The 16,818-nt window shown below is 40.1% G+C and overlaps 1 protein-coding gene across 9 annotated transcripts in view; it reads right to left on the bottom strand.

Annotated features, from left to right (window-relative positions):
* The window catches only part of Yeats2 (YEATS domain containing 2), an 88,961-nt gene that overhangs the window by 49,267 nt on the left and 22,876 nt on the right, over positions 1 to 16,818 (bottom strand). For all 9 annotated transcript variants that reach the window (XM_034515358.2, XM_076942671.1, XM_034515356.2 and 6 more), the window contains 3 exons: positions 15,900 to 16,061; positions 6,950 to 7,061; positions 3,719 to 3,763 (listed from right to left, as the gene is read on the bottom strand). In XM_034515358.2, the coding sequence (XP_034371249.1) occupies positions 3,719 to 3,763; positions 6,950 to 7,061; positions 15,900 to 16,061 (319 nt within the window). The remainder of the gene's footprint in view (positions 1 to 3,718; positions 3,764 to 6,949; positions 7,062 to 15,899; positions 16,062 to 16,818) is intronic.

Raw genomic sequence — 16,818 nt, 5'->3', positions numbered from 1 at the left:
CATCCCAGCAGACAACTGCAGTGTCCAGAAGGAGATGTTCATCATCCACTTTAATACAAGGACACCTTGGTGGAGTCCCTGTCCTCCCACTTACTGCTTCTACAGCTTACAACACTCTTCCCCTATGGCCACCTTCCTACCAAGACATCTCAAGCGTCACCTCTCAGGGTCACCTCTCAGGAAGACTTTCCCCAGCCACTGTGACTTAATGTAAGTTCCCCATTCACCAGCCTCTCTTCTTTAGCACACCTATTGTAATTGAGATTGAAACTGTCTTATTTGCTTCTTTGTTTAGTGTTTACTGTCTGTGCTGGTTACTTTTTGTTAACTTAATATAAGCTGGGGTCATCTGGGAAGAAAGAGCCTCAACTGGGAAAATGCCTCCATCAGGGGTAAGCCTGTCGAGCACCTTTAATACTTGGTGACAGAGAGCTCAGCCCACTATGGACAATGCTACCCCCGGGCTGGTAGTTCTGAGTTATGTAAGAAAACAGGCTGAGCACACCATGAAGGACAAATTAGGAAGCAGTAATGGTTCCTGCTTCAGTTCCTGATTCCAAGCTTTTGCTTGAGCTTCTGTCCTCAGTGATGAGCTGTGACAGTGGCTCTCAACCTGTGGTGGTGACCCCCTAGGGTGAGCCAGATGACCCTTTCATTAGGAAGGTTGAGAACCACTGAATTATGACTTGGGAGCTATTAAATGAAATAAGTCCTTTCTCTTTATGCCTTTAGCATAGCAAAGAGACTGAGTCACTATCCTTATGCTCAAAGCCATCTAGAGTAACCCCGCAAGAACAGAGATTATCTCAGTTATGTCTTCAGTCCTAGTATCTGACCAGTGAAAGCACACTGAAGGTACTTCGTATCTTCTGGTATCATAAAGTACACTGCTATAAACTCAAGATTTAGCTAGCTAGTTATGATGATTGCAGATATACAGTAAATACAAAAGCACAAGGGTAGAGAATAAAACTGGAAGCCTTATATTTTCCAAGTTCCAAAGCTTATTATAAAGCATGAGTTATTAAACAGTATTTGGAACAATAAAACAGACACCTGGACCAACAGAATAAATTACAGGTATGCCAAGTTATCTTTAAGTGAAGTATCAACCACTCTGAAATAAAAAGGCCAGTCTTTTCAGTAAATGGAGCTAGGAAAACTGTGTATCCACATATAAATGAAGTTGGAACTTATAGTATAACCAAGTTAACTAAGTGCGTACACATAAGAGCTAAAAATGGGCCAAGGAGATAGCTCAGGGTAAAGGTCTTGCCACCAAGACCGATGACCTGAGTCCCATCCTCCAAACCCAGAGTGGAAGGAGAGGACCAACTCCCAGAAGTTGCCCTCTGCCACACACAAGCCCTGTGCTAAAACAGGCGCTCAGAAGAAAATACAGGGGATGCCTTGACCCTTACTCATCATTCAGCTCTTGGACAGTAAAAGCACAGGCAAAAATCCCACAACCTAGCATGAGTAAGACTCTGATTTTCAGGCTAGAGAGATGGCTCAGCAGTTAAAAGCACTGATTATTCCTCCAGAAGATCTGGGTTCAATTCCTATCATCTACATAGCAGCTCACAACCATCTGTAACTCCAGCCCTAAGGCAATAACCTTTTCTGACCTCCTCAGGCACCGGGTACGAATGTGGTACACATGAATATATACAGACAAGATACTCATAGATATAAAATAATAAATCCTTTTTAAAAATTAAAACAAAAAGGGTTTTTTTTCCTTTTAATTTCTTTTCTACCTTTATTTAATTGTGTGTATGTGGATGCCCGAGGACAATCTGCAAATACTAGTTCTCTCCTAGCCCCAAGTGTATTCTAGAGATGAAATTCAGATCACAAAGGTTAGTGGCCAGCATTTTTAACCTACTAAGCTATCTGACAGTCTATTAAAATGGGACATTTTCATGTATATATAAACACACATGTTCATGTATATTCACACAAGTTGCTCTGGTCATGGCCTTTAGCATAACAATAGAAAAGAGACTGAATCATTATCCTGGCCAAAGGATTTGAACAGACGTTTCCTGAAAGAAAATACTATCAACAAGCCCATAAAAATAATGCTTGCTATCACTAGTCATCTTAAAATGCCAACCCCTTTACAACTGTAATAGTGACTACCTGTAACTTAAACCAGAAAAATAACAAGCACCAATAGAGATGTGAACAATCTAGACGCCATACTTGTGGTGACAATATAAAATTCCATAAAAGATGCCATTCAAAATACTGAAAATAGCATTAGCGTAAGATGCAATTTCACTTCTGGATATATGCCTAAATGAACTGAAAACAGAAACCAAATGCTATGTGTAAGCCCCACTATTACAACAGCCAAAAAGCAGATTCCACCCAAGTGTTCATGAACACATGAAAAACAAGCAACATGTGCACACACAAACAGAGCATATTTAGTTTTAAAAAGGAAGGAGGGCAGGAGATGACCCACTGGTTAGGCGTGCTTACTGCTCTTGCAGATCACTGGGATCAATTACTAGTTCTCCATGTTAGTTAACAACTGCAAGTAAGTCCAGTTCCAAGGGATCTGAGGCCTTCTTCATACATATGGTACACATGCATGAAGGCAAAACACTCACATATATAAATACAAAATTAAAAGGCTTAAGGGGCTGGAAAGATGGCTCAGTGCTTAAGAACAGGACCGGAATTCAATTCCGAGGACCCACATCAGGTGGCTTGCAACCACCTATAACTCCAGCTCCAGGGGACTGAATCTTCTGGCCTCTGTGGACACCTATACACACACGGCACATATTCAGATACACACTTATACAAGATTAAAAGTAAAGTAAGTCTTAAAAAAAAAAAAAAAAAAAAAAAAAAAAAGCAATTTTTCTCTTGTGAAGGACCTTTGTTCAGGTCCCAGCACGCACATGGTGACTCACAAGTATCTTTAATTTTAGCTCCAGGGGATCCACCCTCAATCTGGCCCCTAAGGACAACTAGGCACACATGTCCTTGAGATTTTATATATATATATATGCGCACAGGTAGAAAGTTCATGCAAATAAAAAATGTGAAGATAAATCTTAAAAAGGGGGGATGGGCTCACTGTCTCCTACAACATAGACAAACCCTGAAGATCCTGCATGTCCTGCAGTGAGGGAGTTAAAGGAAGCCAAATGCTCTGTGAGTCCAACCACATAAAGGAGGCAGGTCACACGGACAACAAGGAAAGCAGCAGGGGTAACTTCTAAGTATGGACTCGTAAGATGAAAACAGCTCGGGAGATGGCTGACATCACTGTGAACATATTTCATGTCATTGACGTACATGTTGGAAATGGTTCAGATCCTGAAACTGTCATATTTTAAACCACAACTAGAAAAAAAAAAGGAAAAAAAAAAACATACTAGGTGGGGTGGAGGAGAAAAATCAGCTCAAAAAAACAAAACAAAAAACCCAATACTCATCTTGTTGTTGTTAAATAAAAATAATAGTCAGCTGGGGTAGTCACAAATCCTAGCACTCAAGAGGCTGAGGTGGGAAGTCTGGATTTGAGGTGACCTAGGCTATGAGGTGTGACCCTGTATTACACATGTGAACTGAGTACAGCATGCACATATGCATGCACACGCACACACACACACACACACACACACACACACCGCCCCCCCCACACTCCCATGAGCACAACACCTTCCCCCATACAGGGCTGAGCAATGGTACGTACCGTCTCTGCACCCAGGGTCTGTAGGCCAGTGTAGGTTCTATCCAGCTATTCAAAGATAAAGGGGACACATTAGACTTCACTGTGATCATGAAACTGAGCACCTAACACCAGTTCACTGCAAGCTGATCCTCAATACTCTGGGGGAAATTTGAGTAAAGTCAAAAATTAATCATGAAGTTTTTATAAATTGTACACTTTAGAAATCCATTCTAAGGGCAATCCGAAAATGAGGCTTCACACAGGTTTTCTGCAGCCTTAAATATAAAGAAAAAAACCAATAAAGAATGTTTCACTAAATCACATCAGGTCAACTTGTACAGTATTAGGTGGCACTGAGATAAGCTGATAAAGTTGTGTAAAAATATTTCAAATGGCAGGCTACAGAAATACACATGCAACTGCACATAGTGTGTAGTTACAAAGCAAGATGGGAAAATTATGAATGAAAATTTAAAAGGAACAGTTAACATTAAATACTTGAAATACACTGGCACCACAGATTTATTTTTAAAGCAAGGAGTATAAACTGAGGGAAGGAAACTAACAAGAGTTTACAATTACATTGAAATTCTTACTACTGCAGCATTTCAATTTATATCCCACGCTAAAAAAAAATAATTATTTTGATATCTTATCAGTACAAACACTGTATAGTAAGACTAAAAGGAAAAACAGTAAGTAGGGCAGAAAAACAAAAATACACAAGACTAAGTGAATCTGGGTGGAACAGTAAGCATGGGCTCTAAGGGTCAACGACTGCAAACCAGGGCAGCTGTACAGCAGCTCATACAGGCAAGGCCATTCAGTCCGCCATACTCTGATGCTCTGAAGCTTAAAAGCAGTAACACAAGTAATGGTGGTGACAGATTTCAGATGTGGCTTCAGGGGGGACACAGAGAAAGAAGTTTATTAGAAGAGTTACCAATGCCAAGGACAGAGAGAGAGCAGTATGGCTGGCTGTTATGGCTGCTCAAGCCCACATAATGACAGACAGCATGATAGGGGCAATGGAGGAAGGAAACCAGAGCCTATACGATGACAGCCTCTTCTCATATCTTCCTGATTCCAGGATGGGAGGCAGGGAGGTGGGACAGGGACACGATGTACGGTCACTAATACCTGCTTTGGAGTGGGTACTTTTCCAGGTGAGAGATCCTGGCAGTTTGAGTTATATAGAGAGAGTTAGGTGTTAGTAGGGTACCTATGGGCATCTGTGGTGGGGGAAGGATACTGCAGGTTCTGTGGCCTGAGCAGCGAGTCTGGGTTGTCTGGATCCTGAGATCTAAAGGTTTACCATTTAAGCTCTTAGCCAAGACGACAGCTGCGCAAAAGACAAGCGCAGCTGTAGGTTATATCCATGCCTCTAAAGATAGAAATAAATATCTCTATAACCTGTCTAGTCTCCGTGGGCACCTATGCAGACACATAGTTAAAAAATAGTAAATTCTTTTTTTAATGTACTTTACTATAATTTTAAAATACTGTTCATTAGGACTAGGTGTGGTGGTACAAACCTTTAATGCCAGTGGTAGGCAGCGGTAGACAGATCTCTGTGAGTTATAGGCCAGTTTGAGCTACATAGTGAGAACCTATCTCAAACATGAACACAGCAAACAACCAAAAAACTGTGTCTCAAATAATCTTCCACTGAGAACCAGAAAAAAAAAAAAAAAAAAAAAAACATAACAGGTAAGAACTATGTAAACACGCCCCTTAGTTGATGAATTAGGGCTAGATCCACTGCCAAATAAAATGGTATGCAGTGAGTAACTGGGGCTGGAGAACTGGCTCAATGGTTAAGAGTACTGAGCTATTGCAGAGACTTGGCTTCTGTTCCCCACACCCACATGGCGACTTGTAACTCTCTGTAACTCCACTTTCAGGAGATCTGATGCCCTTTACTGGTCTCTGTGGTCACTAGTCAAGCATGCTGTGCACATACATACATTCAGGCAAAACACTCATATGTAAAAAATAAAATCATGTATGTTTTTAAAAACCAAAAACTATTCAAGACCTTTCCTGCAAGAAATGGTAGGGGCAGCGCCTGCCCTTCTGATCAAAGGCCCCAAGCTTTAAAGCTTCTTTCCATTCCCCCCTAAGCCCATGAAAACACACGCTGGAGAAACAGACAGTGCTTGCTGTCCATCATCAACAGAAGGAAAATCCCAACGGCTCAGAGTAAAATAGAGACATCTGTACAACAAAGGTAACAAAGACGAAAACTCTTCAGATACATTCAACTTTATTTAGTTCAGTTTTTGGGAGCTCAAATGATAACCACAAAAGGGTGACCTGAGGAAAGCACACTGTTGGATTAAATCACATATGAATGACACAACTTACTGCCTCTACTACAAAGAATCCAAGAAGAACTTTGAGAATGATGGTCTTCCAATGATAGTATTTACATGTATTTATTATGTAATTGCAAAAAAAAAAAAATTTAAAAAACAAATACAAAACACAAAGCAAACAAAAGGGAGCCGAAAAACTGGCCACAATATTATTATTTCAGTTAATCCAACATTTTGGTATTATTTGTTTTGTTTTAACCTTTAAAAAAATTATACATGGTACTGAGAATTTCTTGTACATGCTAGCCAAGTGCTCTCCCACTCCTACGCTACATCAGAGCTCTAAAAGCTGTTTTATTGTTTCTATTAGTGCCGGAGGTGGAATCTAGTGTCTTACTCATTGAACACAGACTTGTACATGCTCATACTCTTTTGCATGCAGTGCCAATGCTCTGCCTTCGTGTACTGTAACACTAATTATATATGCTATATATATATACATATGTTTAAGAGATAGGAATTATAATGGCTCTATAATAAGCTTCATGAACTAATAAAGGATCTCGATTTCAACGATTACAAGTTTACGCATTGTTGCCCAAATATGTTCACTTACCTTAATTTTCATGTGAAAATTAATTTATTTAATTTTCTAGTAACAGGCTAGAGCAACAGGGTCTCGAGCAACATATTAATGGTATGTTTGATAAAGAATTGAATCTTTTCTTTACTTGGAGTTAGTTCGCCTTTTTAGAGAGCACATAGTGTCAAATAGCTGCCTCCCCTGCTTTGAGGAGAAGACGGCTGCAGCCGTAAGCATCATAAGCTCAAAGGATTACCCTGCTTCCACCATCTGAAGCCACGATCCTTGGGGTCAAAGCAGGTAATGCAAACAGACACTGTGTTTCTAAGGAACAATGCTCTGCTACAGTACCTTCAGATTGTGTATGATATCTATCCGCTTGTTCTGGCTGTCCTTAAAGTGGACTTGCACTCTGACAGGAAACTCACCCCAGCCTCTTCTAGTCAGATGAAAGGGGGGCTCTCTAGGGAAAAGCAGAAATTTTACACATTCACCTGTGTTTATAGTCTCATTCTAAAAAAGTTTTCCTAAGAGAAATTCACATCTTCCCCAAAACCAATTAGGTTTCTTCATGAGATGCTAAATCATGTTGAGTTACACATACACACACACACAGAGCTAATAAAATTGTAACTCAAATCTACATAAAACTTATTACTAAATAATTATAGATAAGAGGTACAAACTGTATAATCCAAGGTCGTTTCTTAAATGGAACTAGTATGAAAATGTGACACTACAGTGTTAGAAACCGACTGACAGGCACAGGATGCAAGATGTACATCCCAAACCAAAATAAATCATAATCATGTTCAATCTAAAAGTGGTAACTGAGTTGGTATTATCTGCTAAAAGGACTGGGTAAAAAGAAAGCAAGCTGTTCATAATATGATCTTCCCTACACAGGGGGCTGCATCTTAGAGTGAAGAGTGTATACTTGAATTCTAAGGAACTAAAGACTATTCAGTCACAATATAATTTATGAAGAAAAAAAGGGAAATGAATGAATGACAGGCAAAGTGTTACTAATAGATTTGGCACATGGAGGTTCATTATAATCTTTGCTTTTGTGTACATGTAAAATTTTCCATAATAAGAAAATTTAGAAATTTAATTGAGATTTTGAAGTATTTCAGATTTGTAAACGGAAAACACCTATGAATCTCTGAGTCAGAATTACTGTAATTAGATGCTAAGATTGGGAGGGAAGGCATTCTGTGGCATAAGCTTTTGGAAAACTAAGACATGATTTGAGTTAGGTCAGAGTCTCACACAACAGAACCTGAGAGGAGCCTAACAGACGAGAACTAACAAGCAGATCCAGAAGCAAGCGTCCGAGGCAGAAGTCCTGAATTCAAGAGCAGCCTGGAAAGCAGAGAAAATAACCACGGTAATCACAGCGAGATCAGTCCTCTACATCTGAGCCAGAGTGACTCCATTTTATAGCAAGCTAGTATATAACTGCTCCATGTGCCAGACTACAACAAAGCCAGCCATCCCCCAGGCTCCATGTGTTTGCCAAGAACAGCAGTCTCTAAGGACAAGGACAGAGTACGTGTAGACGACTTTCTGAGTCTGGTTTTGCATCTGCCTTAAATTTGTTCTCTCCACCTCCATGGCTTTAACACCAGAGGCACTACAGGTTTACATCCATTCTGTTGAAACTATCAGTGACCAGGAAAAAACCACCAGCTGTGGCCAACCAGTCTTCCAGTTACTTATATAACTCTTGCTGCACTACTCACTGAAGGTTTCAGCTGGGCATGACTCCTGTGGGCAGTGGGAGGGCCATGGCAGAGGAGTTCAATGCCAGCTAGGCCTATCTGCTGCATGAAAGCTGTAGATTTGGAATCACAATGAATAAATAAATCATTTCTTTACATGGAAGAGCTTCAAAGAACTAAAACGCTTTTCCAAGTTCTTCCTCGGATGAACACTTCTGATTCCCATGGTGACAGTGGCAAACATTCAGAGTTATTTCCTTAATACAAATACTGTTCTGAACCTTTTGGATCTACTAACTTGACCAATGTTCACAACTTCATGAAGCACCATCCTCAGGCACAGTTCAACTGCTAAGGCCACACAGTAAGCACGCAGTAAAACATCAATTCAAATTCAAGTCCCAGGCTACAGAGGCCATGCTCTCACCACCGTGCTAGTTCAAATGCCCATGGTGGCAGATCTCCTCACTAGCCAGTCCTGCTCTAGATGCACAACAGTATGGTAAGCTGCTGTCAGACTGGTGTCACACTAGGCCACTTTAGTCTCATATGCACCGAGCCTAGGGACAGTCCATTAAACTCCCCAAATGAAGAGACCAGGCATTCATTTCTGTAATCTCCACAAAAAGCCTGGCGTCCAACACACTCAGTGAGTCACTTAACAAAGTTTACTCCCAGAGCTCTCAGGAAGCCGGACAAAGGTGGACGTGACAAATGAGCCAAGTAGGAAAACTACGGCTTCCCCGAAGAAACCTGTACACTTCATCAGGTCATGTGATAAGATCTGTTGATCATGAGAAACACATTTGGGCTCTGACTAAAAAGAATTTAACTGTCGTTCTTCAGCAGGTGTATCAAATTACATCAAATCAGTGTAAATCCAATTAATTCTGACACCAGGTACAAGCAAACTTGGGAGTCCCATAGAGAAGATTCTAAGTTATAACTGAAGCCAAGACACAGGCTACTTTTATCACCCTACGTTACACCCCACCAAATCTGGAATGTTGTGTCTCATATTTTAAGAGGAATAAGCTAAGCTGGAGTATGTCACGGTCTATAAACTAGTGATAGGGAGCACAGTACACGTACATACATGACATCTGAAATAAAGACAATGGAAGAGACTCAAGAGCCTCTTTCAAATATTTGAAATCTACTAGAGAAGAAGCATTATGATTATGTCTGGCACCAAGGCACAGACCCATCTTCTTTTCAGCAGTTAGAAGTACACACCTGCAATCCCAGCATGTGGGAGGTTAAGGCAAGAGGACGGCCCACATGAGAGGCCAGTGTGGTCTACATAGTAAGTTCCACAACAGCCAGGGCTACATAGCAAGGCCTTGTCTCAACCCCTACCCCTGAAAAAAGAACTCACAGAAATTTAGGCCTCTGCTCAGTATAATTTAAAACTTACCAGCAAGCAGAGTTACCTCCTATGAAACTGCCTATCTGACAATCTAAGTAACTCATTCTCCATCACACATGAAATGGGTATTTACTAGTTCTAGGAACCATGTTAGATCTTGGGGATGCTACTATTAGTAAGAGATCACAAACATCAAAAAGTGAAAAGCCAAGACTGGGTGTGGAGGCACTTCTTTAAGGCAGAGGCAGAGGCAGAGGGACAGAGAGACAAAAGCAGAGGCAGAGTTCTAGGCCAGTTATGGGTATGCAGTGAGTCAATTATCTTAAAAAAGAAAGACTTCGAAACCGAAAATCAGGGCTCAGATGAGGCTTTGTGAATAGAGTGCTTTTCAACATACATGAAACTGTGGTCTTGATGACACCCAAGACCAAATACACGCATGTACATACTGCCTGCCATATTAGCAGTTGGGAGAGACAAGCAAGAGTATCCCAATACCCTATCTTAAAAACTAGAAAAGAAAGAAAAGGAAGCTCAAAGTCTAATTAATACGGGAGATGCATGCAAATTATTTAGTATATTTAAAAACTTGCTTAAAAACAGAGTAAGTGACCTCTCCATTTTTGAGACAGGGTCTCATTATGGATTTCTGGCTGTTCTAGAACCCGCTATGTACACCAGACTGGCTTTGAACACAACCTGTCTCTGCATCTGAGTACTGGGATTAAAGATGTGCACTACACATCTGGCAGTTTCTGCAACTGTAAGCAGCAAAAGCATACAGTCAAGAAAACTATGATTCAAGCTTGACACTCAGGTTCACTCCTCAGGACCCACATGGAATGTCAAGTCTACATATGTATCTCTGTGTGTGTGTGAGTGTACATGTGTGTCTGTAGATCAGATGTCAACCTCTGGTGTATTCCTCAGGATCCATTCAATATTTTTAAATGCTTTTTAAAAAGCGTATATTTGTGCATGTCTGTAAAAGTAACAATTCAAAACGTAAAGAAGGGCATGCCTATAAAGATACAGGAAGCTTATAGAACACTAAACAGATTGGACCAGAAAAGAAAGTCCCCTTGCCACGTAATAAAAAAGGCATCATACAGAACAAAGAAAGAACATTGAAGGGAAAGGAGTAAGGAACAGAAGAGGCTGAGCTCTCAGAATCACACCCACAGACACTCTAAAAGCCAGAAGGGCCCTGACAGATGTCCTACAGACTCTAAGAGACCAGATACCAGCCCAGACTAGTATATCCAGTAAAATTTTTAATCACCCTAGATGGAGAAAAGATATCCCATGATAACGTCAAATTCATAAGCAATATCTATCTACAGATCCAGCCCTGGAAAAAGTACTAGGAGGAAAATTCTAACCCATGGAAACACAAAAAATAATCTCACACCAACAACACCTCAAGAAGAAAACCACATGGAGCTCCCCCCACCCCACACACTCTCTTACCTGCCCACAACCTGCCCGCCCATACTCTCACACATATACTAAGAAAAACAAAATAACAGAAATTAACAATTACTGGTCACTGATACTTCTCAATTATCAATGGACTCAATTCCCCAATACAAATACACAGGCTAACAAAATGGATGTAGTAACAGGATCGAACCTTCTGCTGCATGCAAGACACACACTTCAACATCAAAGACAGGCGTTAACTTAGAGTAAAGGGTTGGAAAAAGGTTTTCTGAGCAAATAGACCCAGGAAATAAGCTGGTGTAGCCATTCCAATATCTAATAAAACAGACGTCAAAAGAATACTTAGTACTCAATCAAAGGAAAAATCCACCAAGATGATGTTTCAATTCTTAACATCTGTGCTCCAAATAGAGGAGCACCCATCTTTGCAAAAGAAACATTATTCAAGCTTAAATCATACATTGACCCTCACACTTTTATAGTGGGAGATTTTTGGTATCACACCTGCCATGGAGAGGTCATCCAGTCAAAACTTAAAAATAGAAACAATGGAGCCAACAGACGTTTTAAACCAAATGGACAACAGACGTTTACAGAACATTTCACATTTCACCCAAAATCAAAAAAATGTATCTTCTCAGTATCTCATGGAACTTTCTCTAAAGCTGACCACATACTCGGTCACAAAGCAAGCCTTAACAGATACAAGAAAATTGAAATAACCCTCTGTATCCTATCAGACCACCACGGATTAAATGTGGATTTTAACAACAGAAAAACCAGAAAGCTTACATACTAATGGAACTGAACAACTCTCTACTCAGTGACCACTGGTCAAAGTATAAATAAAGGAAGAAATCAAAGACTTTCTAGAATTCAATGAAAATGAAGACAAAACATATCCACACTTATGGGACACAGTGAAAGTAGTGCGAAGATGAAAGTTCCGAGCACTGAGTGCCTACATAAAAAAAATTGGAAAAATCTTATAGTAGCAACTTAGAAGCATACTTGAAAGGCCTAGAACAAAAGAAATGAGCACATTCAAGAGAGATATCAAACTCAGGACTGAAATCAATAAAACGGAAACAAAGCGAACAATACAAAGAATCAATGAAATAAAGAGTTGGTTATTTGAGAAAAACCAACAAGATAGACAAACCTTTAACCAAACTAACTAAAAGGCAGAGAGAGAATATCTAAGTTAACAAAATCAAAAACAAAAATGGGGACATAATAACAGATTCTGAGGAAATCCAAAGAATCAGTCAGAAACCTTCACTCCACAAAATTGAAAAAAAAAATCTAAAATAAATGGATAATATTCTTGATAAATACCACTACAAAGTTATAGCAAGATCAGATAAACCATGTAAATAGACCTATAACCCCCTAAGGAAATAGACAGCCATCAAAAGTCTGACTGCTGCCCATATGTGAGATACACTCTACTAGCTGGACTGCCTCTTCTGTGCTTAGTGGGAGAGGAAACACCTACCTCACAGGCTTGAGGTGTCAGGGTGAGGGGGGATACCCAGGGGGAGAGGAGATATTTAGGAGAAGGGAGGGGGACGGAGGAAGGATTGTGGGAAAGGGTGACCGGGAGACAGCAGTGAGTGGGATCTAAAGTGAATTAGTTTAAAAAACAAAAATTCAGTGAGTGGTAGGATATAAAATATTTCCATTACAAATACATTTTTGCATTTCTTAAAAAAAAAAAAAAAAGTTTCCCAACTAAAAGAAGCCCAGGGCCAGGTTGTTTTAGCACAGAAGTCTACCAGACTTGAAAAGAGCTGATGCTAAGACACCTCAAACTGTCCCATAAAATAGAAACAGAAGGAGCACTGCCAAGTTCATTTTATGAGGTACAGTCATCCTGATATGCAAATCACAGGAAGATTCAACAAAGAAGAGAATTATATAATAATTTCCTTTACGAACATGGGTATAATACCCAATTACAATATTTGTAAGCCAAATCTACGAACTCATAAAAAAGATCATCCACCATGATCAAGTAGGCTTCATCCCTGAGATGTACAATATATGATCAGTCAATGGAATGCACCATATAAACAAACTGAAAGAAAAAACACATGACCATCTCTCTTTAGATGCTGAAAAATCCCTTGACAAAAATCCAACAACCTTTCATGATAAAAATGTTGGAGAGACTAGGGATACAAGGGACACAGACAAACATAATAAGGCAATATGCCAACATCAATAATGCAGTAAGCCAACATCAAATTAAATGGAGAAAAACTCAAAGCAATTCCACTAAAATCAGGAACAAGACAAGGCTGTCCACTGTCTCCATAGCTATTCAATATAGTGCTCAAAGTTCTAGCTAAAGCAACATAACTCAGGGAGACAAGAGGATACAAACTGGAAAAGAAGCCAAAGGATCGTATCTTTATTCCTAGATGATATGACAGTGCATAAGCCAGCCCAAAATTTCTACCAGGGAACTTCTACAGCTGATAAACACCTTCAGCAATGTGCCGGGGTATAAAATTAACCAAAGGGGTGGAGGGAGAAAACCAGACTGAAAAAGAAATTGGGAAAACAACACCCTTCACAATAGCCATGGATAATATAACATATCATGGGCTAACTCTCACCAAGCCAGGTAAAGATCTATGTGACAAGAACTTCAAGTCCCTGAAGAAAGAAATCAAAAAAGACCTCAGAAGATAGAAAGATCTCCCATGCTCATGGATTGTTTGGATTAACATAGTAAAGATGGCATCTTACCAAAAGCAATCTACAGATTCAACGCAATCTCCATCAAAATGTCAACACCATTCTTTACAGATCTTGAACAGTCAGTATTATACTTCATTTGAGGAAGAAAAAAAAAAAAAAAAAAAAAAAACACCACAGTATAGCTAATATAATCCTGAACAATAATAACAGAACTTCTGGAGGTATAACCATCCCTGGTTTCAAGCTGTATTACAAAAGCAATAGTAATAAAAACTGCATGGCACTTACATAAAAAACAGACAGGTTGGTAGAATACCCAGACATATCCACACACCTATAGACACCTGATTTTTGATAAAGAAGCCAGAAACATACAATGGACAAAGGAAAGCATCTTCACCAAATGGTGCTGGTCTAATGGAATGTCTACATGGAGAATGCTAATAGATTCTTATCTACCATCCTGCTCAAACTCAAGTCCAAGTGTACCAAAGACCTCAACATAATACCAGATACCCTGAACCGACAGAAGAGAGATTAGGGAATAGCCTTGAACACACTGGTACAAGACACAACTTCCTGAACAGAACACCAACAGCTCGCACTGAGATCAATAATCAATAACCTCATCAAACTGAAAAGCTTCTGTAAGGCAAAGGAGACCATCAATAGGACAAAAGGCCAGCCTTACAAATGGGAAAAGATTTTCACCAACTCCACGTCTACCAGAAAGCTAATATCCAAAATATATAAAGAACTCAAGAAACTAGATATCAACAAACCAAATAACCCAATTTAAAAATGGGGTACAGAGCTAAAAAGAGATTTTTCAACAGAGGAATCCTGAATGGTGAGAATGTTCAAAGTCCTTAGTCATCAGGGAAATGCAAATCAAACCAACTGTGACATTCCATCTCACACCCTTCAGAATGGCTAAGATCAAAAACTCAAGTGACAGCAGATGCTGGTGAGGATGTCGGGCAAGGGAACACTCCTCCATTGCTGGTGGGAGTGCAAACTTGGACAACTGCTTTGGACATCAATTTGGCGGTTTCTTGGAAATTTGGGAATATTTGTAAACCGAGACCCAGCTACGCCGTGACTCCTGAGCATATACCCCAAGGACAAGAAAGTTCTAGTGGAAAAGAGCAACAGGGGCAACAAAGAATCCTTCATATGGAAATAATAGATAATCCCAATGAAGAAGGAGGCAGGCAGGATGGGCTGCAACGGGACTGAGGTTTCAGGGTTTTGTTTTTGGAGACAGGGCTTCTTGCTGTAGCTCTGGCTATCCTGGAACTAGCTCTGTAGACCAAGCTAGCCTCAAACTTACAGAGTTCCTCCTGCTTCTGCCTCTCAAGTGCTGAGATTAAAGGCATTCCCTACTACTACCCTGCTGAACTGAGGTGTTTTTAAGAAAGGAGAAAAGATGGCCCAGAAACCAGAGGTATGAAAAGGACAACACTCTTTCCTAGACCCCAACACGCGCGGGGCAGGGCGGGGGCATATTTGTCACTTTAAGAAATTCAGCAGGGCCATAAATAGAATGCTCTGTGCCACACAGAGATGTGGGAAATTTCACTGACAGTAACAATAAAGTACAAGATAGTAATGGTGTTTGGAGCTGCTAACATTATATAGAAATGTAGAGAATGCACCTAAATAACATAAATTTCACATCAGTACATATAACCATCCCATCTCACTGAGATAACTGTACTAGGTAAGTCTGTGTACAGAAAGAAATACCACAGGATTACATCTGAAACGGTGACATTACGGGGAACCGTAAACATTTCTGTAACGTTAAAATGCTGTATTTAAATATTGGTACCACTTTCTATGCACCGGTCCTTCAAAGGCTACCAACACAGCAGTGACAATATGACAGGAGGTGGCAGGGCCACTTAGAAAAACTGCAGAGGAAAACCATAGCAAAAAGCTATCTGATGACAGAGAGTGGGCACTGAGCGACACATTAATGGTATAAACATTCCTACGGCACATTACAAAGTTACTCACTTTTCTTAAACTCAGTGAACCTTAGTGTGCTCACCTAACTTCCACAAGATCGTTTGGTTTATAGCTAGGATGAAGGAAGAACCAAACTTTCTTCACAAAGTGATTAATGCTAGGCTCTCTCCGCGACCCTCGGACATACACCATCCACTTATGGGTTGACTGGTCATTTTCTTCTCGCTTATCTGGAGGTATGTACCTGGAGAAGAAAGAGAGAGGTGAGTTTCTTCCTTCAAAAATCAAATCATTCATGCTGGTGAGATAGCTCAGTGGGGGAAGGTGCTTGCCACAAAATCTGAAAATCTGAATTTGCTTCCAGATCTCACTTAAAATGATGTCCTGATCTCCACACATGTGCCGTGATGTACAAGTCCATGCATACAAAACTAATGAACATATACACACAATAATAATAAACTTAAAACCTCAACTAATAACTGAGGCTAGAGTAAATGTCTCCGAGAAATGCTCTTGCAGAGGATCTGTGGTTCCCAGAATCCACAGAACGGCTCACAACTGTCTATAACTCCGGTTCTAAGACATTCGATGCCCTCTTCTGACCTCTGTGGGCATACATGTGGTATTCATGAAGACAAAACACATACACACATTACAAATCTTAACAACTAATAGTAAAGATTCCAGCAGTAATTAACAGCAGTCACACTTGACCAGTCTCCAATCCTTACTGTTCCTAAAACCTCCACGCCTACTTAAGTCCCTTCGAGTTTGTTTTCTATTATCAATCACAAATTTTAATTTTAATTTGTGATTATTCTCTTAAGAATAAACAAACTTGGTTTCTTATTGAGTGGGTATCTGAGGTAGAAATACACTGGGCATGACCATGGCACATGACGCCTCTTGATCTTTGGTGGGCTTTGCCTTTCGCCAGCAAATGGGACACCCTTCTTAGATTCTGGTGAAAAACATGAACATGGCCCTGGTCTGATGTG

The sequence above is a fragment of the Arvicanthis niloticus genome, chromosome 12, assembly GCF_011762505.2.
Source record: "Arvicanthis niloticus isolate mArvNil1 chromosome 12, mArvNil1.pat.X, whole genome shotgun sequence".
NCBI lineage: Eukaryota > Metazoa > Chordata > Mammalia > Rodentia > Muridae > Arvicanthis > Arvicanthis niloticus.
Note: the sequence above shows the minus strand (reverse complement) of the source record. Positions and strands in the feature narration are given on the sequence as shown.